At 43.8% G+C, this 26,475-nt stretch overlaps 1 protein-coding gene across 9 annotated transcripts in view; it reads right to left on the bottom strand.

The window, feature by feature from the left end:
- Positions 1-26,475, bottom strand: part of LOC119172975 (cell adhesion molecule Dscam1-like) — a 2,235,730-nt gene that overhangs the window by 1,439,983 nt on the left and 769,272 nt on the right. For all 9 annotated transcript variants that reach the window (XM_075891768.1, XM_075891770.1, XM_075891774.1 and 6 more), the window contains 4 exons: positions 23,877-23,999; positions 7,326-7,427; positions 7,130-7,201; positions 6,788-6,938 (listed from right to left, as the gene is read on the bottom strand). In XM_075891768.1, the coding sequence (XP_075747883.1) occupies positions 6,788-6,938; positions 7,130-7,201; positions 7,326-7,427; positions 23,877-23,999 (448 nt within the window). The remainder of the gene's footprint in view (positions 1-6,787; positions 6,939-7,129; positions 7,202-7,325; positions 7,428-23,876; positions 24,000-26,475) is intronic.

Raw genomic sequence — 26,475 nt, 5'->3', positions numbered from 1 at the left:
AATTGATGATGCTAAAAAAAGCTACAAGCTTAAGAACGCGAACTACTATACAGGTGATGATTTTAATCGTGGGGTGGGGGCAAAGAGAAGCAAACTATAGAAAAATGCGAGACCAAGCCATGAAAAGAGAGAAAAGATACCGTTGGTGTTCAACAATCTACACATAAATGGGACCACGTTTGTCTGACACAATGACAAAAATTAGAGAACTCAACTGCGAGAAAGCGTTAAAGAAAGTAGGCCTCTAACTCTAAGCTACAAACGTCCACAGAAGTAACAATATTAACGTAAACACGAGAAGTATGGTCAATAAAACTGAAGCTATAAACACGTGCTGCTCGAACATAGCGCAGATATAGTTGATATCACTGAAACATGACATTTAGAAGACGTATAGAGCCACAAAATAGCACCTCCTAACTACTGAGTAAAGTAAAAAGATCGATCAACTAGACGTGGTGGCGTAGTTCTGGTGATTACAGAGTCTTTACACTTTGTCTTGATGCCCGATGTTATAGGTGCTGAGGCAGGGCTCTGTAAGATTATTAAGTAATACCTTTTTCCACACGAACACAAGAAATAAGTTATTACGCGTGATATAGCAACCACTGCTCGTGCTGCTCGCTTCCTTCTGTTTTGTTTTGCTGCCGACTATTCATCGTGACATGAGCTTCCCTTCGATGAAAGCATCGTCCCGACGCTTCATTCGTCATGGCGGCAGGTGTTGAAGTCCCTGGCCGCCCACGAGTTTATTGCGACAAATAAGGCTTCATCCGAACCACGTGCACAACTTCTGGTGCATGTCTGAGGCCTTGAACAGTGTGGACTCTCACGAAGGACCTCATAGTTAACGTTACTGAAACATCGGAGGACTTTACACACACCGAAGTATCGCCGTAAGAGCTTCTCTGAGAGACCACGGCAGTGAAATGGCGTCCAGACCCAAACTGTCTCTCCCAAAATACAGCCCCGCCGCGGTGGTCTAGTGGCTAAGGTACTTGGCTGCTGACCCGCAGGTCGCGGGTTCAAATCCCGGCTACGGCGGCTGCATTTTTGATGGAGGCGGAAATGTTGTGGGCCCGTGTGCTCAGATTTGGATGCATGTTAAAGAACACCAGGTGGTCGAAATTTCCGGAGCCCTCCACTACGGCGTCTCTCATAATCATATCGTGGTTTTGGGACGTTAAAACCCACATATCAATCAATCAACCAATCTCCCGAAATACAGAATACTGGTCGGTGATGCAAATTATAGCACCTTGGCCATAGTCTCGCTTTCGACGAATACGTATACGGGCAAGTTGTCTGGCTTCTTTTGTAAGCTGAATTATCTAGTCGGCACTCGCTTCAACACCATCATTTTTATGCGAGAACAAAGCGACAAGCGCGGATGTGGTTTCACGGCTATGCATAAGACCGAATATTGTCATGCGCGTTGTCTTTTGCTGTGCCGTTTTTACGTGGAAGTGACATAAGGAAGTACCTCGTCCCAGTTATTATGCTCCACATCGACGTACATGCAAAGCTTATCCAAAAGCATTTTGTTCAGCCGCTCCGTCAGACCATTCATTTGGGGATGGTATGCTGGTGTACGTCGTTGACAATTTCCACAGACGATTAAAACTTTGTGTAACAGCTCGGCTGTGAATGCCGCTCTCCTGTCCATTTTCACTACAGATGGAGCGCAATGCCTCAGGACTACATTCTCAATAAAAAAAAAAACCCGGGCTGATTCACTTGCCGTGCCCCGCTTCAGTGCCTTGGTTTCGGCGTAGCGAGTGAGGTAGTCTGTGGCTACAATTATCTATCTGCAACCAGCGGACGAAGTTTGAAATGGTCGTAGGAGATCCATTCCGACTTGGGCGAGTAGAGTGTCCATTACATCAATAGGATGTACCCCGCGCCGCCACCAGTGTCAATATGGTTGATAGGGTGAGTTGGTGATGCATTATTGTTTTGAAATGAGAGCGCACTACTTGTACGCGGACATAAGGACAGGGACCAGTGTGCAGCGTAAAAACAGCAAGACACAAGACTTCATTGCGGCGAAAATGAGCAATGCTATATTCAGACGCCAGGACGTGAGAGCAGACACGCCAACGTAGTCTTCCTGTGCAAACTAGCAACCACTGCTTGTGGTGCTCGCTTCGTTCTCTTTTGTTGTGCCACAGATTATTTATCGTGACATTATCATTCATGTCAAGTGCAAAAGAAACTGCTCGAGATGTAACATAAAAAAACAAAATCCGCAAGAGCACAAAAAATATCTTAACTACGACGTGCCATCGACGTTCTCAAGTTAAAAACTAGGTTAGCGAAGCCTAAATACTTCGCTAAAATCTCTCCTGACTCAATCGATAACAACCCTAATCAGTTTTAGAACTTTTTCCACGGACGCCTCGCGCTGAAACCACATCGCGCACCAGAGGAAACGTGGACACTTGCTGATGAATTCAACTAGCACTTTCATTCATGTTCACTAAAGATAATGGCACAATTCTATACTTGCCACTTACATTATTCTTCTATTGAATAATTGACGGTAAGCGACTCTGAAATATTTAATCAGCTACTTGCTCTGAATGTCAAGAAAGCGAATGGTCCAGACGGTATTCCGAATGAGTTTTTAAAGGGCGACGCAGAGTGCATCAGCAGATATCTTCGTCTCATTTTCCTCAAGTAAGTTTCGGCATCATACCTACCTGAAGACTGATAGATGGCCAAAATTGCACTGATTCGTAAGCCAGAAGACCCTACTGTACCAGCCAACTACAGAACTACTTCACTTACCAGCGCATGATGTAAAAGTTTGGAACATAATTTACTTAAACGTTTACCTACATATTTTTAAGAAAACATTCTGGTAGATATTAAGCATCTTTCAGAAGAGGCCTTTTGACAGTTACTCAGCTAACAGAAGTCGTTCACGATCTCGCTGTAGGTATTACCAACCAGTACCAGGCAGATCTACTTTTATTACATTTCAGAAAAGCATTTGACTCGGTCTGTCATACAAAACTGATTGCCGAAACCAGCTCTGTTATTGGTGATGGAGCCATCACTGCATGAATGAAAAGCTCCGTGTCCAATCGATCCCGATTTATAGATATCGAAAACGCCCCGTCTGCTCCTGTGCCAGTGACTTCGGGTGTCCCACAGAGCTCAGTAGCTGCCCTTTTGTTATTCTTGATTTTGATCAATGACATAGCAAGTAACAATGTTTGCGAAATTAAACTCTTCGCAGACGACTGCGTAATATATATATATAAATACACAATAGAGAAGATCATGTTATGCTCAATAATACGCTAACACAAATAACCGAACAGTGTGATCCATAGCAAATGACCCTCAGTACAAACAAAACAGTCACGCAATGTCCACCATAATCATTCATACACACTAAAGGATATTTTTTGCTCTAATATTAACTTTCGGTTTTCTTTTTCGTTCACAGGTTGCCCTGAATAGAATAGCTTAGGTGTATCCATAACCAACACCGTGTCAGAGTCAGTTTTTGCTAAGGTATTTGAATAAGTTATAAGCAATTAGTAAATAGTCTGTGTGTTTACGCTACTCAATTTACATTATTTGAAGCGACTTCTTTGTACTGACGTTGGTTCAGCTTTCACTTTTGAGAACCAAATTTAATGCGTAATTTTTATGTGTTTTTATTTACATTGGTTTTGCTGTAAAATTCTGTTGCATATTTTATCCGTATATTAGTATGCCAGATTTGAATTTCACTTAATTTTAGTTTGCTGCATTTGATTTTGTATCTTCGCTAAGAAAAAGTGATGTGTTTATTATGCCCTTTGTAATGAAACTTGTGTTTATGTAAACGACATGCCCACCTGCTATGGTCTCAACACGAGACTGACAGTAGTGCAAAAAAAACTAATAAAAAGTATGTAGCTCAGTGGCAGAGCGTCGGATACGTTACTCGAAGGTCGCAGGCTTGGATCCTGCCGGGGAAAAGGGATCTTTTCATGTACGTTTCTTTCACCTCAACCACATTACAATTATTTATAATAACACCCCCTACACTTCTGTTGGCACCTTTGTTTGTTTGTTCTTGTTATATTGTATCTAAGAAAGAAAAACGAGCCATGAATTAGACACAGCTCTTCATGCATTAGTCTGGAATTTTCATGAGACTTTCTAATATTGTGGGCAATGATAAATCTGCTATGATTTTAAAAAAATGTATGGATGAAGAGAATCTTAGAAAAGAACCCTTTATTTATATAGCGATGGCATAAGAGATGTTTTTTCTCAAATTTGTTTCGTTTTATGTGACTCGGCCTTCATACACCGAGCGACATTCATGATCTGGACACACCGACATTTAACTACCGAACCGTGACTATGTTTTTTTTTCTTTTGAGACGCGTGATAATATCATACATACTTTCAATACTTCTGCTGACTGAAAAAACACTAGTCAATACAGTTTCAAATTATTCAATATTATAGGGAACGCGTTCGCTAAAACCGATATGAAGGAACTGGAAAGTTTAAGAAGAAAACAGTTGGAATCTTTTTGAAAACGTATGGCCGCCTTTCTATTTCTCACCTCTGCGTCTCTCATAATCATGTGGTAGTTTTGGAACGTTAAACCCCACATATCAATCAATAAATCTCTCACCTGATATTTAACACTCACTTTTGCTATTTCTGATCAAAATTGCGTCTTTCTCCCTTTTATAGGTGGTAGGGAACTTTCGTAGGTGGGACCTTTATAACTGAAAGTCGAACCTACACCGCTATACCGCTTTGAAAACAATAAATAGGTGTACGTTTATCGCTCCTCCACCTCAACTCAGAAAGGTAACTGAAACCTCTACATGTGTCACCTTCTCAAGAGTGCTGCAGGTAACGCGACCAGCCGCGGACATTTACAGGCTCTATCCTTGTTCAGTACATGCGTCAAGTCCACTAAGTATTCGGTCTTTCCGAAGACTATAATAGAATGGAACAAGCTACCAGATAAAACTGAGACCCACAATTCGATATCGCGGGCGAGATGATGCCTTCAGTCACCTTCATGAAAACCAACAAGTACTGAAAAAAAGCCAGGAAGGTGTAGACACTTCAATTTTTTTAAGTGCGTATCATGAATTGTGGCACACATGGGCAGATAATATTCTGGGCCGTAGGCTACCACAATGGACCGACTGAACAACATTTCAGGCTCGTCATGTGCTGCGTATTATTAGGGTTGTGTGAAAAAAACGAACGAGTGAGCCCCTGAGCATCGTCCATCTCCTCATCCACTTTTTTTACTCTTATTCAGATTGTTCATGTCTTTTTGTCTTACAGCCCCCCCCCCCCACTCCCCAAAGATTGTCTCTCCGATTCAATTTTTTTCGTAATAACTTCGCTTGTTTTCTTCGCCAAAGCACGTAAGAAACGAAAGTATTCTCTTTTTTCTCTAGTTTTATTTCTTCATTTTATGCACTTGCATCTTTACCACAACGCGTAGCGCTTGTACGAGATCTCAATATCTCCCATATCGCAGTATAACGGTACCGATAAAATTTCAGTTAGCGTGGTTGCACACTGACTGATTCATTCCAAATACATTCTCAGTCAAAATGAATTTGTGCATAACAGCTTTTTACAATTAGCACTCCAGCTCACTCCTTTTTTGCACGTCTATTTCACTCTTTGCTCTCTGTCCCATCTTTCTTCCCGATTTTCCCTTTTCTTAGGGCAGGGTAGCAAAGCAGATGCTTGAATATTGGTTAACCTCCCTGCCTTTTTCTTATTTTATTCTTCGTCCCTCGGTGGCTTGAACATGTTTTACGGACAGTATTTAGAACCAACAGACTGGCTAGTCAAGGAAATTATAGATGTCGTTATTTCTTTTTTTACAGTATAATTGTGAAGGAAATAAATTAGACATAGAATATTTTGCTACTGGCAGCAGTGGCTTTGCCAGGGAATGGTACATCGGGTCTGTTTCCTTTCCTTGAAACATAGTTTTGGCATGGCAGATTTATTTTTATATAATATAATATTGAATGCATTTATATTTTATATACTACATATTATATTATAATATATTACATATTATACATATACAATACATTATATATTATATTATAAATTATATATTATTTTTGCCTGTTCGCTCCCCCACCCCTTCACATCAAAAATGTAAAATAAGGGGGTGGGCAAGAAAATGCTTATTCACACACTTTCTTCAGATCAGTTTGTTTGTCGATGAGAAATCTCTGGTTGAAACAAAATTTGTTACAGCCTTTTTCAATATTCTAGAACACTTTGAAGTGCTATTTTAAGTCGTATCATTTACATATTTTTATGAAGACAACTTAGATGTTACTAATGAGAGCTGTTACAAGAAATTGAATTCAACTGGAACGTCGAAAAAAAACAGATGCTGCAGTTGAAAGCACACGTAGATTGAAGAACAGAATATGTATAACAAACTTCAGAGGGAATTTATGCTGAAAAAACAATTAGGCACTTCAAGCGTCCTGAATGTTTTCTTGTGTCGGCATTTACACGCCCACTATTTTAACGTGAACACAGAAATTTTCGTATTGCTTGAGTAAGTCTAAAGTATTTATTTTACGCCAACCTTCACTGTTTTTATGTGTTCACTTATTTGATATTTGGCCCACAACTCGTCCTAACACAGTTCTCAACTATTCCAAATTGAGATCTATTTATATGTTTTCTTTTTCGGTCTATATCACGAAATTCCCTTTTATTTCCCACGCAGCTCTAGTTATTCGAACTGTGCCCTTGGAGTACTCACCGCGGATTTTTGGAGGGCGGCCCAATGGCTTCGCCATCCTTGGCCCAGGTGAGTGCTATAGTTGGATCGCCCTGGACCTTACAATGGAGATGGGCCACGTCACCTCGTCGAACCGCTTCGCTTCGGAACTTGCTGGCGAAAGAGGGCCCAGCTTGCAAGAAATATTTTGCGCATTCAACGCGCTGCATTCACAAATCAATGCCACTGCCTCATTCTCATGAGAACGTTATTGCATACACACAACTGCCCGCAACAGGTAGCTAGATTCCCATTTGTAGGTACACTGTAGGGGTTGATGCATCTGAGCGACAAATATCTGCACTGTGGACGCATTTGACCTACCATGAACTTTCAGGTGAACAAGCTTGCTTAACCCCGACCTGATCCCGTTCGTTGCTTGGCAAATGTAGCGTCCTGAAAGAAAACAACAATTTAGCGCTAAGTACGACAAGGTTCACTCATTCAATGCACTGTATGTTGCCAGAAGGTAATGATCTCTTGTTGAAATATATTTAGAACGCTAAGAAAACAGCCTTACCAGCGCTTTGCTCTTGAGCATTTTTGACAAGCAGCGAACCGTTTGCGTAAATTTCGTAATCCGTCCCCGCGGTTATGGTAATAAATCCAGGTGTTCCGTACACTGGAATGTAAGAGAGACCGAGAGTGAAAGAGAGATTAGAGTTCATATAGAATAAGCATTCGTTACGCAAGTGGGCTGACATGAGCAGAGGTTACGTGAAAAAAAAATGAGACAGAGAAGACCCAGCAATTAGGGCACATTTGCAAACAAAGGTCAACAATATTCAAAATTTCTGTCACCTCATAGTAGTAGACGATTCTGCAGAATTTTTCGCAGCGTTTCTCCTATTGAAAAGTATTTCAAACAATAGGAGGAGAAAACGTGGTGTATTTTTAATGCAGCAAAAATGAAAGGTGTGAAGGTGCGTCATACTAACTTGTAACTCAATGCCAGTTCGTTTTACGTTGGCAATCTAGCTGGAACTTTTATGCTTTTCTTCATCCATAGTACTTCACCACTCGCAACTTGAAGTTCCAAGTTATCAGTGCCACTAATCCCGTACTATAGACATAGTCGGGAACCTCTGATAAGCACCACATTACCACTCACACCCGTGTCCACACAAGTGGTGATAAGATCCAGCCGCGAGAACCTGTGCGCGTGCGCCTCGATGCGGACAGGCTTCATGACCGCACACAACGATCGGCTAAGGGCACGAATATACAGCGGCTCTCCCCGCATTGCATTGAAAAGCGCGATTCCAATACTTTAAGATATTATCTCCATGCTGCATCGGTGCCTTTTTAGATGACGATACGATGAGCGAGGTCAGCTGTCTCGGTCCCGGCAACACACTCAGAAGAAAGCTGCATGGTGCTGATTTTATGTCTTCTTCGCGTATGTGACCGCGCAGTTTCGAAGACAAGGTTTTTTTCTCGTATGTTTAGTGGTAATTCATTGACGAAGGTGATATAAAGTTGCTGAAAGGTTTCCGAAAAAATGGCTAGAACGTGTTTAGTACTGAGCTGCTGTTCTCGCTATCGAACTAGTGCTATTGATGATTGATACGGGGGGTTTAACGTCCCAAAACCACTATATGATTATGAGAGAGGCCGTAGTGGAGGGCTCCGGAAATTTAGACCACCTGGGGTTCTTTAACGTGCACCCGTTATCGAACTAGTGCTGAGCTAGTGCATCTGACAGTGAGCGTTGGGTAAATGTGAACTCTCATAGTAACAACTAGCCTTGAAAAAAGATTGCTTTAGTGTGCAGTATATCAACTACTAGCAATGTTTAAATAATTATATAATCCGTGGAAAAACTGCATTGCTCTCATGCGCTTGATATGAAATACTTGGGCATTTTAAATATTTATTTATATTGTGTTCACAATGAACAAGTACAACCATAGTTCAACAATTTCCTGTGTAAATGAAAGCAGCGACAAACAGGAAATACATTTCTGTAGCAGTAACCATCCTCTTTGGATAGAAGGGTAATAATTATTAATTAAGGAATGGGCGTGAAAATCATCACTTGTTTACGAGGGACGCCATTGTGTAGGGCTCCTGTCTGATCTTGACTATTCGCGGCTGTTTAACATGCACTTACATCCAAGCCCGTTGAGTTCCTTGCATTTCTTTCCCACAGGAAAGTATTTCGATCAAGGATTTGCGTGCTGGCTAACGTTTTTTTGTTTTAACTATTTTTCTTTGCATCGAGCAATACCAAGTTACTATCTGTAGGTCTTTTACTGTGGGGGCTCATCTTGCCTCAACCATTATTCGGAGCGCCTGTGCTCCAATTCAGCCCCTTTAGATAGCTGCTGCAAACTTTTTTTGGCATCTGTAATGATTGTTAACGGAGCGTTTCACGTCCATCCTTCTGTTATTGCGAGTGCTATGGTGACCTCTTCTGCTTGTGTTCTCGACGCCTGGTCAATTGAAGCGCAGGCTGTAATTTTGCTTCTACGGTCAATAACGACATAAACAGCTGTCTTTGCGTTGGTCTGATAAGGCGTGGCATCAGTGAGTCTGGCCGGGTTCAAAAATCTTGTCATTTTGTCAATGTAGTCAGCACTCGCCTTTCTTCTCTCAGCTTGCATAGTATATTCCATGTTGCTTGGTATTGGCAATACGGTGTACCATTCTCTAAGTTCGCTTGGTACTTTAGTTTCTTGGTGTTTTTGTATTATAGTATTGTGCTGTAGTTTTGTCAAGACTGCTTTGCCAGTTGGTGTCTGGAGAAGGCAATTTTGTTGTGCTAATAGCTAGCCCTCAGATAATTCTTCAATTGTGTTATAAAGACGAAGCGCCAGTAGTTTGTCGCTTGAAGTATTCCGCGGACATGTTGGGGCTGTCTTGTAGGCCACTCTTATTATTTCGTTTGCTTCATTTCTCTCTTCTCTGAGCGAAAGTGAGCATGCAATACGACCGATAACAAGGCTTTTGACCGACCTTAGGGTATCTTGTCCTTTCATGCCTTTCCCATAGTTTTTATTCATGACATCATTCGTGAGATCTGCTGCAATAATGGTTTGAGTTTATTTAGTGTGTGCACACATCTCTGATTAGCTTGCAATCACATTCCTAGTATTCGCATGATATGTTTCTCTGGAATTATATTTCCTTTGAGCCTGACTTCTAACTTTAGATTCGGGTCGATCCTCCGTGCTTTTCTCTTCGTGAAGTGAAGGAGCTCTGACATTTCGGCTGAGCAAGGAAGACGCGGTATCCTTGCGTACTCATCTATGATGCTAGCTGCCTGTTGTAACCTATCTTCTTTCCCTGCTAGGCGGCCTGTAGTTGTTGATACCGTGATATTGTCTGTATATATCGCATGTTGTAGACCGGCAACATTTTTTTAGTTTTCCTGCTAGGCCTGCTATGGCAACGTTGAAAAGTGTCGGTGGAATGACCACTACACGGGGTGTTACTTTGTTTGGAGGTCAAATGATGTTGGATTCGTAATCTCCCAGCTTCATTATTGCAGTCCTGTGACTAAGAAAACTTTTGGCGTATTAGAACATTCGTTCTTTACAGTTAGCTTCCCTTGGACCTTCTAGTATCGCTTTGTGACTGATTTTATCAAAGGCTCACTTCATGTCAGCTGCTATAACGACGTTTTTCCCAACCTTAGAGTTGTACATTATTACTTGTTCTGTTAAAGTGAGTAGAAAATCTTGTGGTTAAAGGTGTGGGCGAAACCCAAACAAGGTTTCGGGCATAAGGCTGTTGCTCTTGGGATGATTGAGGAGCCTCGTGTTCACCAGTTCTTCAAAAAATTTTATTAAGCAGGACGTGAGCAAACTGGTTCTCACGTTCCCAAAGGGAAGTTTTTGTTTTCTTTTTTAGGCACCATGACCACGATCCCAATTTTTATTCTTGTGGAATAGTTCCAGAGAGCCAATGTATGTTAGTGTATTTAGTGAGTGCTTAATGGCTTCGTCATTTAGTTTTTCGATTATATCATTGATGATATTATCTGCACCCGCGGCTGTGTTCTTCTTGTTACTAAGCATGGCTGCTCGTATCTTAGCGTTCGTAAACGAATTGTTAAAATGACGTTGCGGTGATCCTTCATACCTTTATTGATATGAAGGCGTCGTTCGTCTTCCCCAAAACATTTTTTTATGCCTGGCTTGAATAAGATCCTGTTTTGTACCAGGGTGTGAGTGCAGCAATCTTTCGATGGCTTTACTGTTTTCACTTTTTGTCTTCGTGTGTTCTCTAATGGCTCCCAGTATGTTGCATGTTTTGGCCGTACTCAGCGTTCTGTTGAGTGAACCACAGAAATTGGCCCAATTAGTTGCAGCTAGTTGATTTGCGTATTCCTCTGCATGCTGGTTGATATTTCAGTTTTTTCTTTATTTTCACGGTTACGTTTCTCTCTTTTCCATCTTTTTTTAAGGCGTCTCCTTGCTTCCAAAACATCTAGTAGGTGCGAGTCAACCTTAGCGGCATTGCTTGATCGCAATATTTTTTACTCTACTTCTCTTTTTGACGGCTTACTTCATCCCACCAATCACTGAAGTTTGCTATATCTGAGCCAGTCAACCTTAATTCTAGAGATTTTCTGAACGCATGCTAAGTAGTTGTTTTGGCAGCGGCAATCTTTTTACGTGTTTAATCTGTGTGTATAGTGGTGCATGGTATGTAATGATCACTGTTTAAATGTTTAGAGTGTTGTGTCACTCCACAACTAGACAATCTTGGCACCTCGTTAGATCTAGAGTCGTGTGTCTGAAGTTGCTGTTTCCTAGTCTTGTAGAAATCTGGATCCGTCAGAAGAGTCATACCTGTTTTTTCTATTTGCTGGGCTATATATTTTGCCTTTCGCCATCTGAGGGAGGTATGCCCAGCTTCAATCTTTTGCATTAAAGTCATCCACAACTAGGAGCGTGTTCTCCTTGGCTAGTTTCGCTGCATCTTCTTTAAATGGTTTGGTGAAAGTTGCCTTCCTTTCTTGAGGTGGGCAATAAATGTTGAGACCGAAAATACTTTTCTTTTTATTTTCTTTATATAGGATATCTGTAATGATATGTGGGATTCCGATTCCTTCTGTTGGTTGATAGTGCATAGCGGTTATGAATTTGTGGACTAATGTCGCCAATATCCATTCTTCGTTGTTATTCACAGCTTCACCATGGCGTCTCTAAGAATTATATGGTAAATTTGGGACGTTAAACCCCACATATCAAATCAACAGCTTCGCCATGAGTCTCGTAGCTCTGCATCCTTGGCCTTATTCCAACCTCTTGACAGCTAACACAGCTGGTGGCATCGCCTGCATAGCCACCAGCTGTGAAATATGTTCCCTTTTCCGTCAACATCTCCGGTAGCTCCCCTGCCACATATCCCACTCTTCCGTAGCTTTCCTTAGTCGCTTATGCATTGTCAGTAGCTTCTTGTGTCTTATTAGGTAGGCCCAGCGTATTGTATGCCTTATCTGTTTTTTTTCCTTTATGTGGCTACAATTATTATGCTTTCTCAACGCCTTCGCGATTTCAATCTGTTGCGCTTCAATTTTTCTTTCCAGCACGTCGAGTTTTCTGCGTACCTGCCCCATCACTTGTTTGACGATGAAGGGAACTATTTCTTTGACGGGTTCTTTCAGAATCGCTACCGTCGCCACAGTGCCGCTGTTAAATATTGATACGCTTTGGTGCTGTTGCTGCTACTGTCCTTCCAAGGAAGATTGAGTGTGTTTCGTCTGTGGTTCTTGCTGCTGCTCTTGTTGGCTTCTAAGCTGGCTATGTTCTCTTTGTAAATCTCCCATTTTTACTCGCAATATCTCTAGCTTTCGCTCGAGTCTCGCGAGCAGCGTGTGCGTTGATTGCGCTTGGTTTGGAGGAGGTTGGGAGGCTGCTGATGCCCAGCTTACCGTGAATTTTTGGTGGTGCTCCTGCTGTTGCTGCGGCTGATGCTGCTGTTGTTGCTGCTGTTGTTGCTGCTGCTGTTGGTGGTGGTCATGCTACTGTTGCTGCTGCGATGTCTTCTTGAGCTTGTTGCTCTTAGTCGTCTTGCTTTCTTCTTGCTGATGGCCTTTGGAGCTAGAGTGGTCCGGGAATTAGACCTGGATCTTGATCTGGAGCGGGAACTGGATCGAGATCTAGAGTGGGATCTCGGGTCAGACGCGTCCGTTAAATCTATATCCTGCCTTTGAATGCTGAACCACCGAGGCTTCAGTATTCCTGGTGATCGCTGTCCATTTTGGTGCCTAGGCTGCAGTTGCTGTTGTTTTCCACTTTGGAGGACCTTCTTAAGCCTTTACGTGCGTGCCTTTGCCGCCATTGGATGATCCGCGCCACATAGTGAACACTAGGTAACACACTCAAGGTTTTTCGGAGGGTCAATAAGCCTGCATCCACCACACACGTGCACTATGGCTGTGGCACAGACGTCAGTTCTGTGGCCTTGGATTTGACACAGTTTACAGAATTGTCTTGTGTGTTTGTATGGTAGGCATGGCATCTCACCACTATTGTATTACATAAAACGCGGCACAATGGGTTCATCGAAAGTTATCATTAGCGTCTCAGATTTTCACAACATGCGTGCTTGCACTATTGTGACGCCCTGTGTGCGTACTCTAAAGTTGTTGAGAAGTTCTTTTGGTGTTTCACGTTACAGTCTGTGCACAACTCTCTTGCGAATGCCCTCAGGTGCAGAGATGTAGGTGTTCATGACAGGCGTGGTTCTAGCCACTCATTTTAAAAAGGGGGGGCCGTCGCCCCCCCCCCTAAACACTGAAGAGGGGGGCATGGTCATTACTTGTTTTTTCTTTTTTTGAGCACCAAAACTCTGTCACAGCACAAATACTGTAAGATGTGGTAAAAGTTGCAATTCTTCGCCAATCTTCGGAGGTACGAGATCTATTCCCCAACGCTCTCACGTTCCAGTTGTTTGCACATGAAGGAAAAACTTGCCGCTGTTTCATTATTTTGGAAGTTGTACTTGTCCTCAAGGTGTTCAACGATTTGCTCGTAGGTTTAGCTATTGACCGACATGGTTGAAAGCTGATCTTGCAGGCGGCAGATGACATCATCAATCAACGAAGACACCAGAAGAGCGCGGCGCTTAGCACTGTCTATGATTTTATTTCTCGAAAATTAAGCTTCCAGGCGTATCCGGTACGTGCTCCAGCTGCTCACAGTTTTTTCGAACCCCGGGGGACGTGATGCCATCGATCGTCCGATGCGTGCCATTGCCAATCGCGCTAGCAGGGAGTGTTTCAGCTAAGTCCCACCCTCGTCGCCATTGCACTATCGTGCTGTAGCAACAACACACTGAGCAAGCGCCAGAACAAGAATCGTTTATTCCAGATAATGTTGCAGTACTTATGCTGTGAGTCTTTACGCACGCATGCTCATACGTTGGTACAGAGTCCGCGTTCAAACGCCGCGATATGGCAGTGGTCTCACTCATTTGTCCCAATTTCTGACAGCAGATTGACGGCAACCACTAAAAAGGGGGGAGGGGTGCCGACGACAAGCTTTGGGGGAGGGCAATCGCCGCAACCCCCCCCCCCCCGCCGCCTTCTGAATCCACCACTGATTCAACAGACGTAAGATGTTTTTCGGTCGAGCGCTTTGATTTTCAAAATTTGCTCGGCGACGTGCTCGTGCGGAGTACTTCCAATGATAATGTTGTATTCATTCCGTTGGCGCAGCAGGAATTTGTCACCTCTGCACATTTCTGCGTCTCAACATGCACGTTAACTCACTCGTGCCACTACATATGCTTTAAGCGTGAAGCATATACCTTGACGAACTTTGGCGACCTTGAGCGTTTATATCTAGCTATCTATCTAGCCACCTACGACTTTTGGCTCTCCTGTCCGTTTCGATAATGATATAGATTGATTGATATGTGGAGTTTAACGTCACAAAACCACCATATGATTATGAGACACGCCGTAGAGGAGGGCTCCAGAAATTCAACTACCTGTGGTAACGTGACCCAAATCTGAACACAGGGATCTACAACATTTCCGCCTCCATCGAAAATGCAGCTGCTGCAGCCGGGATAATAATGCTATCGATACCAAACTTGCTATGACATAACATGACTGTATGAAAAACATCTTTTACTAGTCATAACATGAATATCATGATACGTATGTCATGAATGTCATGATTTACGTTTTGTGGTCCTGGAGCTCTTGCGGTGATATCATGCAAATGGCATGTTTCAAAACTGGTATGGTATGACATGATTGCATGGCGAACACAAGCAATGGACCATAACATGAAAATCATAACATGTGTATCATGTAACAACATGACTACATGCCACGCTCATGAAGTGCTCGCGGCCGTTTCGTTAGCGTCACATATACCAAATTTAGTATTACGGTACGTGATTGGATGACGAATGTAGACCGCGTAGTATGTGGGTGATCAGACGTTCGGGGGTAGCAAGGGCGTTGCAAAGGCCGAACGGCATGACGTTAATTTCTGGCAAGCAGTCTGGAGTTACAAATGCAATCTTAGAAGAGTCAGCTTTAGCCTTGGGTACCTGCCAGTGCCCCGACCGAAGGTCGGGCGAGGAAAGCGAGGAAAAGAACTGTGCCCTTCGCAAACAGTCGAGAGCGTCGGTGATTCTGGGAAGCAGATAAACGTTTTTGTGTGTGACAATGTATCGAATGCTAACGTCCTTCTTTTTGACAAGTACTACCGGGGATGCAAACGGGCTGTTGGACGGCTGTATGACGCCACGATTGAGGATATCAGTCACCTGAATGCCAATAACTCGACGTTGAAACTGTGAGACCCGGTATAAGTGCTCACGCAGTCGTGCGTGGGTGCCGCTGTCAGTACAATGAACGATTGGAGATGTTCGGCCCAAATTTGTTTGCTTGAAGTCGAAAGACGTCCAAAAGAGATTGAGAAGCGTCGAGAGTCGAGTTCGTTGAGCAACGGCGAGGTCCGCGGTAACAGATAGAATGAAGGCATCTACGGAAGATGTGGTGAACGTGAGAGCGCGAGTAAAGCTGGCTTGTTGCAGGATCGACCACTTGATTGGCGCAGACGCCATCTATGATCCCAAGGCGGCCGAGACTTTCCCTATGAAATAACGTAGCCTGTACTGAGCGAAAATTTGGGAGATAAAGGAATGTGCGAGAGTTTTCGATCGTGAGAATAGCAAAGGGTAGAAGAAAGTTCCTTTGAGAAGGAGTTTTTGGACGGCGTGAACATTGCGTTCGAAAAAGACACATGGTCACAGGATAATGGCACAGGAACACAAGACCTAGGTGGGACATCCGTGTCCGCGGTGGTGACGACACGAGATAAAGAAACCTTGTGTTACGTTGGCCACCGGAGACATGAACTAGTTGGTGTTACTAGGCAGAAGAACACGTTGATTGACCGCTTGAAACTTATATCTTGAAATATGGGGAAGGGGGCGGAGAGAGAACCAAGAGAGAAAGAAGTAGCATACACGTGCTATTCTGCGTCCACTTCGGAAACCACTGTTGTTGCAACACTTCTTCCACCTTAGTAACCATAACGTTCCACCAGTTCTTTCCTTCTCGTGGACTGTCGTATTGGTTGTAGTACTGCAGACGCGTTCGTGGCGCCTTCGGTCGTCGCTCTTTTGTCGGGTAGCGCCAATTCCTAAGTGTTCTTGCTCTCCAAGAAAGATTCTTTATCGCAATTTTGTTCTTTGTCCATATGGTGACGGCCAATTTCTGCCTCAGTGTCCACTTCCAAAAGTCGAGCACCGGTCGTGGCCTTGACCCTTCCCAGCGTCAATTTGTGACCCGTTTCGTAATTTCGCACATAGGCAAATTGCCCTGGTGCGAAATTTCAGTCAGTGTTTTTCGTAGGCTTGGCCGAGACGCTGCGATGGTTCCTTGGCGAAAAAGGTACGTCGAGCCTTGTGCGCAACCGGTAAACCAAAAGTCTAGGAGCTGTAGGAGGCTGCCATTAGCAGCTACAACGCCGACCTTCAGGAGGCTATCTTGAGGTGGGCTGAGGTGGTCGAAGAGGCCTACCGCGAGTAGGACCCCCCTCGCCTTCTCGCAGCCTTTCTCTTAACACGGGACATATCAAGTTGTTTTTCTCTCTCTTCCGAAGCTGAAAGGCTGGATTGTTGAGGGATATTTTAATAGTTGCGAAGCACTCGGGCCAGGGAGGTCGTCAACTCAGCGCTTCCAATCTTCTTTAATGCGTCCTGCAGAGTCCACTCAGCATGCTCAGCCAGCCCATTAATCTGTGGATGATGTGGAGATGATCTAATGCAAACAATGTCATTGTGCTCCATGAACTGACGAAATTCGAAACCCGTGAAAGATGTTCCATTATGTGACATCACCATACATAGTATCCCAAAATGGACAAAAATTGTTCTGAAGGCCTCGATGGTACTGCGGCAATTGGCGTGTGCTACCGGCACAGCCTCAATCCTTTTACTATATAAATCAACCACAACACAATCTTGCCACTCACTGGCTCGCATAGTCAATAAGTAGCCGCGACCACCTTTCGCCCGTCTCTAGCCAGTTTACAGGAGTTTGCGCTGGTGGCATAGATAGCGCTTGAACGCAGTTGCAACACTTGGTGGCCACGCGGTGTACGTTTCGGTCCTACCTAGGCCATCCAAATATCAATCTTGCTCTAGCCTTCATTGAAGACACTTCCTGATGCGAGTCATGCAGTAGCATGAAAAATTTCTTGTGGGTGGTCGTAGGTATCACCACACGATGACCCCAGTACAGCAGGTCATTTTCCACCCACACCTCATACCGCTTTTTTAAAATATTGTGAGAGTTCGTCATCTCCTTTCACACTCCGTGGCCAACCACTGCAGGTGCATTTGCATACTTGATAAATTACGCCGTCTGTCACTGATAATGCTTGCAATTTTTTCGTTGGCATAGTAGCGATGTCCTGCTGATATAGGGATAGAACGACTGGCATGATATCCTCCAGTTCCGATGCATTACTGTGAAGTTATAGGTAAACGGCTTAGTGCGTGAGCGTTGTACAAAATTCTCCCAGGCTTATGCTGCAAACGGTACCTATAGGCGCGTAGCGTGATAGCCCATCTCTGTATTCGAGCTGCTGCCATGGTAGGGGTTGGCTTGTTCGCCCTCAACAGGCCCAGCAAAGATTGATGATCGGTCAATAGAGTGGCCTCTCTTCAAAATAGGTGGTCGCAAAAGCGTGTGACACCTTAGACCAAAGCTAGTGCCTCTCACTCAATCTGGGAATAATTCTTCTCGGCCGCGGTCACTGTTCGTAACCAAAACCCGATGGGTCTATACTGCCCATTCACTCGATGAAAAAGAGCAGCTCCTACGCCATACGGTAAAACATCACATTCTAAGAACAGCTGTTTTGACGGGTCAAAAAGAATCAGTACCGGAGCGGCGCACAATGCTTATTTAGCTTTTTCAAAGCACCCTTTTCTGTAGCCCCCCATCACCATCGTGTTGTTTTAAATCTGAAGCATTTCTTAGCGAACTTCGGCAACATTGAGCGTATTTATCTATCTATCTATCTATCTATCTATGTATCTATCTATCTATCTATCTATCTATCTATCTATCTATCTATCTATCTATCTTTAGAGTACTTCGGTGACTGAGCTTATCTATATATCTATCTATCTAGCTGCCTACACTATTAGCTTTCCTGGCCGTTTTGATAGTGATATCGATACCAATCTTCGTATGGCATAACATGACTGTACGAAGAATATATCTGACTAGTCATAACATGAAAGTCATGATATGTATGTCATGAATGTCATGATTTACATTTCATGGTCCTGCAGCTCTTGTTGTGGTTTAGTTCACATGGCATGTTGCAAAACAGGTATGGTATGGCATGATTCCATGGCAAATACAAGCGACAGATTCTAACATGAAAATCATAACATGCGTGTCATGTAACTTGACTACATGTCACGCTCATGATGCGCTCGCGGCCGTTTCGCTAGCGTCACATATACCAAATTTCGTATTACAGTACGTGAATGGATGACGAAATTATGTGACTGGTGCAAAAATGATAATCATGAGATGCGTGTCATGTAACAACATGATTACATGCCACGCCTGGGATGCACTGGTGGCCGTTTGGCTAGCTTCACTTATAACGAATTTGGTACCACGGAACGTGAATGAATGACGAAGGTATGATACTGGAGCAAACATGACAAACATCAGATGCGTGTCATTTAACAACATGACTACACGCTAAGCTCATGAAGCACTCACCACCGTTTCGCAAGCTTCTCATGTACTAAATTCAATATTACTTGGCGCGAATGGACTACGTAGGTAAATGACACATCCAAACGTGACAATCACGACATGTGTCACGTAACAACATGACTACATGACACACTCATGATGCGCTTGTGGCCGTTTAACTGGCTTCACATATGCCAAATTTGGTATTACGTGATGTCAATGAAGGACAAATGTATGTGACTGGTGCAAACATCATCATCATGAGATGCGTGTCATGTGAGAACAAGACTACATGCCACAGTCAAGGCGCCAATACATTTCGACCTGACGCGGTGCGCGCGCTTTCCGGCGTTCATTTTGTCGCGTCACGCTGGCGTTGCCTCGCCAGGCGCCGGTCCTGCTTATGCTCGCAGGCGCATGCCGCACTGCATTGCTTTGACGCATGCACGTTTCAGCGCGTTTAGCGTCCTTCCGTCACAATAGGAAGGCGGCGCAGTGGTGAACAACCGTGAAGCTCAGCTTCACCGTTGTTCAGCAGATGTTTGGCTACTTCTCAGAGGTAAAAGTTGGCGCGGCCTTGTTTGTCGTTGTCGTCCCACTTCATACTCACGCTTACTCGTTTATACAAAGAAAGCCAGTTCGTGACGTCCTGCTCATCAGTACCACTGAAGATGACTGGATCTTGCTCGCTTGCCACGCTGGGACAGCGGGCAGGTGGATATGTAAGAGCGGTCTGCTGTGCAGCGTCGGTAAACATCGTTGATGGCAGAAGTAGAGTCCAGTTGCGGAGTTCTACGCTTAGAAAGGAACCCAGCACTCTCCATCACTTGATGGCTAGCCTTTAGTGGTGAACCGGAAACACGTTTATTATAAAAATGACCGAGCTAAAAATCGAACAGCTGTGAAGCAGAGCGAGCTCGAACAGCAACAAAACAACCATCTTCATTCTTTTCTTTGGAAAGCTGGCACTCCTACCTGTATCATATATTCAAAATAGCTTTGAGAATGATCTGAAATCAGGGTTGGCTTCTTACTCAAAAAAGAGCGATGATGCTAAGGCAATGAAGATTTATACATTTATGAAAAGAGCCTAAAAAAGAGCAGACTGGACTATTGAGTCTACGAAGAGAGCATATAGCCCTTGATGGAATGATGAATGCACAAAAGTCTACCGAAGACGTCCGGCAGATCGGAACCAGCTCTTACATAATCACTGCCCCCAAAATTTGGCAGATTATATATTTCTTGAAGTTGGCTTTAGGCGAATGGCAGCTGAAGCTAAACAAAAATATGACCTAAGGCGTTACGGATACCTGGCGAAGCCTAAACAAATGAAAGCACTGTTGCGATACCGGACAGCTTGGAAATTTTTGCCATCACCAGTAAATGCAGCTTATAAAAATCTGTCGGCGCAAAAAATGACATCTTTAGAGACAATGGCTTAATGTCTGGAAAGCAGATTTACCTCAGTTGTGCCAAACAACTGGCACACGTTTGCGACAATCACTGATTTTGACGAAGCGACACAGACTGAAGCATGCAACGTGTATAGATATTTACCCTTTGCGGCTCCCTGATGAAATCAGTTTTCATGACTAAAACTCTGTTCAATTTATCGCTTCGTGAAGTCACCAATTATAGAAAGTACTCCCTAAAAAACTCATGGGTTACGTGGGATTGGAGGATTGTGAAGGTGATTTTTATACTAAAAAATCCAGGATTAGGATGTACAGTACTTCATATCAGGCCCATCTTTCTAACCTCTAACATGGTCAAACTAGTAAAGAGGGTCTTACATGGCAGGATTAGTACCTAGATGACAGATAACTTAGTAGTAAAGCCGAACCAAATTGGTTTTGGTGGTGATTGTTGTATGTGGTGTACCCAGGCTGACTCAGAGAGCCAAATTTAGCTTGCTTGAAAAAGAAGAGAATACAATACGTTAGTAATGCTTGGCATAGCCAAAGCTTATAAAAGTGTGGAACACCAGTTCATTGAATACGCTAATCAGAATAAGTTTTTCACAATGTTTTATTGAGAGGGCTATAGAAGTTTTTTGATCAATACAATTCTACTCTAGTAAGGACGAATGTTACTCACTTAAATTCAAACACGCGGTGTTCACCAAGGAGCAGTGTTAACTCAAGTATCATTCAAAGCCTTAATTAGCACGATTTCAAGAAAAGAGGAAGTTACTGTCTACATTTAGGCTGATGAGAATGCATTCTTCACTGCTGACTGCGATATTTACTCACTGCAACTTAAATTGCAAAAGTACTATTATATGTTACAAATTTTACTGCAGTCGATTGTATATTCGTTAAATGTAAGCAAAGGTGCACTCTCGAGGTTTCCACTTGCAGACTCAGTTTGAATTTTAGTACAATACGAACAGAAACCCATTCAGCAAGTAGACTGTATAAAATATCCGGAAATCGTTTATAATAAAAACTTAAGTGGAGCCCCCACATAGAGTATATAGCTGCCTAGGCACAACGGGCCCCAGGATTACTGCACAAGCTGTGTAACTGTAAATTCGTGTTACTGAGGCGCACCTTGATAATATTGTACAAAAAGTACATGCGCCCAATCTTAGAATTCGGATGTACACAATTTTTGAGCGGTCCTGCTTACAAAAGCAAACCTCTGGTTTGCTTGGAGCGAGAAGAACTGCAAACCTTTTTGAGACTCCCCATGTTTGGTGCTAACCCTCTACTGTACCAGAAAGCGCACCAGCCTACACTACTTTGTTGATTTCGCACTTTGACAGTACAAGCTTTTTTTACGTGATAGCGTACCGACGATAGCCCCGACATGGTGATCTAGTGGCTAAGGTACTCGGCTTCTCGCCTACAGGTCGCGGGATTGAATCCCGGCTGCGACAGCGGCATTTTGATGGAAGTGAGAATGTTTGTGTCCCGTGTGCACATAATTGGGTACCCGTTAAAGAACCCAAGGTGGTCAAAATTTCCGAAGTCCTTTGTTGCGGCATCTCTCGCAATCATATATGGCGGTCTTGAGACAATAGACACCACACGTCAATTCATAAGCTTACCGGCAAAAATCTCAATATGCTTTTATCTCAGACACAGAGGCCCTCTTTCTTTCTCATTGGCCATGGTTTCACACAACCAAGATACTGTTTCTTCAAAGGAAAAAGAAGCAAAGTATAGATGTGAACATTAGAAATGTAATTGCGATTATTTACTCCAAATTCAATGTTTTGATTGATTATGATGATATTTTCCCCCAAAGCCAAGTTCCAGCCCCTTACTTCTTTAAATAGCATATTACGAGATTACCTGGTGCATGAAGAAACAAATATTACTCTAGCCACAGATGCTTCAGTGAAAGGCAGGCGTAGGCATTGCTTTTGATTTCCTTGTCTGGTCGTTCTCAATGCGACTGCCTGATTTTACTCAAGTTCTTGAAGCTGAGCTCATGGCAGTAATTTTAGCTCGTCAAAAACTTCCGTCAGATCAAAACAGCTCATTCATAATGACAGGTTACCTTCGACTTTGTGCAGATCCGGCAGCGTCTGACAACTCTCGAACTGTAAACACATTTTGAACATTAGCACCGCCGCAGCTGGGACAGTTGAGATTACTATGGGTTCTACGACAATGCATACAAATAATGAATGAAGTGGCAGATTTCTTAGCACAAGGCGCACTTCATGACCCAATAGTATTAGTACTGCAGGAAGTTGAGTGAATAACTGCAAGAAGGTATAAAAAATCAGCAATCTGCACAGATATGACAGAAACAATAACTACATGGATAGAATATGCCCACCTTAACTTTTCATGGTGACCGCAGTGGAGTTAGTCCAAAAAGCTCAAAGTTTTGATGACTAGATTGCGATGCCTTTTCTCCCTCCTAATGGATATTTACACAGCGCTGATCACATGATATCACACCTCTGTGCATTGTACGGCGAAATATAAACAAGTAATTCCATTTTTTTTCTTGTCGCATATACGATATACTTAGAAAAAAAAGCTTCTGGATATTTCCTTTCTTATGATACATGTTAGATTGACAGCGGAAACTACTGAACTTTGGTGCCTCAGTTTTGGTACATGGCCACAAGGATGCTATCAATGCTGTTTGGGGTTTTATTCACGCATCACAATGTATTCAATTTTAATTATCAATCTAATTATTACTATTGTGTATAATAAAAAAGTGTTTTCACAGAGATTCATAATAGTTAGGTGAGGTAAAGGCAGCTGTGTGGTTATCTAAAAACCGAAAATGTCAAAATCTTAGAACTTAATTATAAATTTTCCCTTTTTTTCTCTCTTCTCTGTAAATTTTCTTACATTTGTTATATTTTCGTACAAAATCATTCTTACACATAGTTGCAATGCTCACAAAAAGTTCTACACGCTTTCATGACCAAACCTCCTGAGTGGGTATCAGCCATAATTTAAAGAAAAAAACAAATAGATATTCTGGCTACGGTATAAATTACTAAGTGTCAATATCCTACACCGAAAAATGTTGAGAAGCATAAATGATCTAGTTTTCGTTTTACGCTCACAGTTTTCGTCCGACTTCAGTGAAGCGTTAGTAGCTATTTCATTGCGATATTGATATGCTGCGCAGACAGCTTATGTTATAAAGGAGTACATGTGCATAAAAGCAAAATACATATTACTAAACACATTTACAAACCATTGCGAAGCCTGCGTCTACCTTTAATTTAACTTTAAAAGTTAATAGTTCTAGCTTTTATTACCACTGCAAAGTCAAACATACAAACTCACTAGTAAAGGTTCATGTCACGTTAAGCACTCTATACAACGCGTACTTTTAGGATACGAGCAAAGAAGCAAGTGACACACGACAGCAAACACTCACAGTAGGTTTCTCGCTCCCAGGTTACGGTGGGGAGAGGGTAGCCATCTGCCCAGCAGTCCATGCGCACGCTGTGTCCTAGCAGCACTGAGGCATCCGTAGGTTCGATCACCCATTGCGGCGGCACTGCGTATAATGGTAGACGTGTCCACTTTTTCTGGGAAGCACGAACACATATGGAAGACCACTGGGTTAGTCTACTGTTATATGCCATCGCTTTACCGAGTCAAAGTATCAGAAGGCTTTTCAAATCAGTCTTATTGTTTTAGAACCAGTGGTGCAGCTATTGTCAGAGCACCCTGTCTCTGTTACGTCAAGAGGCCTACCTGCAGTATTGTTGCGTTAGAGTTCGCGTATAATATGGTGACTAGAACAAATGTAGCGTGACTCAGACTAAGGCGCGTTTTCGAAGTGCAACTTAATGTTGCTGGTCTCATCATCAAAAATGAGTTTTCTCTGTGTGATATAGCTGCGCATAAGTGCAGAAGCCATTTCGTCTCACTTATGGCGTCTGATTTGTTGTTGTTTTTTCTTTTTGCATCCTTGTTTCCTTTCTCGTAACGTTTCCTTTCTTACGACAGTATTGGATGACATCGCGAGGCTTGGTACATGAGAAGGCCCGTTGAAGCGTAAATAATTTCAACTGTAAGTCGGCGCCTGTCCGTATTCCGTGAGTTTTCGTTTAAATGAGACTGTCTTTCTCTGATCGTGTACCAGCTTCCCCAAGTACAGCTAATGCTCGTACGGTGAATTTCTTTATTTGCGAAATATACCTGCTGCTGAGTGTCAGCTAGGGGGCCGAGGAGTGTTGTTGCATCTCGCATGCGATTTCGTTTTTGTCGTTTTTAATGTGCAACGCTGCCTGGACACTGCTCGTGCTTAGTAAACTAGGATTTATCCCGTTGCAAGGCTTCACTGGACACCAATGTCAACGCACTGACTGCACTTTTTCTAGAGAGAGAGAGAGAGAGAGAGAGAAACAACTTTATTTAAGTGAAAAAAATTCATAGAGGAATGGCGGTCAGGCCGTGCCTGGCCGCCACCTCCTCAGCTTGTATGGCCCGGAGCTGTACATCTAGTCTCATGTAGCGGAGTGGACTTTCCCACGCCTCGGACGAGGGAGTGGTCAAGAGGTCAGGCGGGGGTGCATCGTCACTGCAGTCCTATAGTAAATCAGAGAGGGAGGTGACGGAGCCAGAGTTTGAGCAATGCAGATTAAGCTAATTGGCCGGTGTAAATGTGTGCGTATACCCGCGGGCACGGAAACGAGTTCTTTTGGAGACGGCGTTATCTTATTTCTTGTGGTTTCGTGAGTTTGGGATGCGGCAGTGGGATCCGGCGGTTCAAAACGCGAGGTGATAGCGCTTACCAATTTCTTGGTAGGATATGAGGGGCTTGCCGATGTTCTCTGCGTTCGTGGCAGGGCCCACCGCTCGGTTGACAAATTCTCGAGCTTGTCGAAAGGCGGCCTTGTGCCCCAGGTTTCCCGCGGGCGCCGCGTCCCAGACGAGATACATGCGAGTCGGATCCTCGTCATCGAGGTAGGCGAGGGACTGAATGAGCCGTAAGGTACCGGGAACAACATTACCGTGAGCAAAATGGGTTATAGCGGTTTTCGAGTCGCTGAAGATCGTAGTGAACCCGGAGGACACCGCGAAAGCTATGGCCGCTTCCTCGGCTTCGGGGGGGTGGAGGGCACGGACGGAGCAAGCTACTTAAAAGGTTGAGTTGGTGTTGAGGGGGGTGCGAGCAGTCACTACGCTAAGTGCGTACTCGCTAAGTTTAGAGGGGTTGCGGGCCGCATCCACGTAGGCCACATCGGCCCTAAGGCGTAGTTGTCGTGTAAGGCTTGGGCTCGTGCTCGCAGTCTACCTTCGTGGTGTCCTGCAATAATGCTTTGGCAGTGGTTTGATGGAAAAACGACAACGTAAACACACAGGTATAGAGGTCAGGTCTGAGCCTGACGGCAAGGCGGCGAGTGCTATGCGAGCGCGTATCCTATGGCGGGTCTGGCTCAGAATCTGTGTTGTGCGGTGCGCTATGATGAGTTAGTCGACAGTGTTGTGGATGCCCATGCTGAGGAGATGCGACGTAGACGCCGTACGAATGAGACCGAGATCCGTCATGTACTCTTTGCGAATGTCAGTCCAGTTTTTCCTGTTGTATCCCAGCAGGTGCAGGGATGGTAGTGCGTATGTGAGACGAGATATGACGAGGGTGTGGATAAGCTGGAGTAGCTCTTTTTCTTTTATGCCTTGCTTTCGAGCGGACACGCGAGCAGTGAGGCGGTTCGTTTTACTGACGGCAACGATGAGGCATATCAGTGCCATGGTGTTCTGTTGATTTTATTGAACGAATAGGCTTGAAATGCGCATTTGGTCAACTTGTGGTACTGCTACACCGTTGACATAGACGTGGGTGGCAGGTTGCGGAGGGTACTCGTTTAGATGGCTGTCAGGAGGGCGGAGCAGCAAGATCTCCGACTTGCTCTCCGAGTACGTGAGGCCCACCTGCGTTGCGTGGCCAACGACGGCGTCAGCCGCACGATAGAGAGTCTCCATTACCTGGTCGTCTAAACCCGTAGTTTCACAGCATGACGTCG

This window comes from Rhipicephalus microplus, chromosome 4, assembly GCF_043290135.1.
Source record: "Rhipicephalus microplus isolate Deutch F79 chromosome 4, USDA_Rmic, whole genome shotgun sequence".
NCBI classification, from domain to species: domain Eukaryota; kingdom Metazoa; phylum Arthropoda; class Arachnida; order Ixodida; family Ixodidae; genus Rhipicephalus; species Rhipicephalus microplus.
Note: the sequence above shows the minus strand (reverse complement) of the source record. Positions and strands in the feature narration are given on the sequence as shown.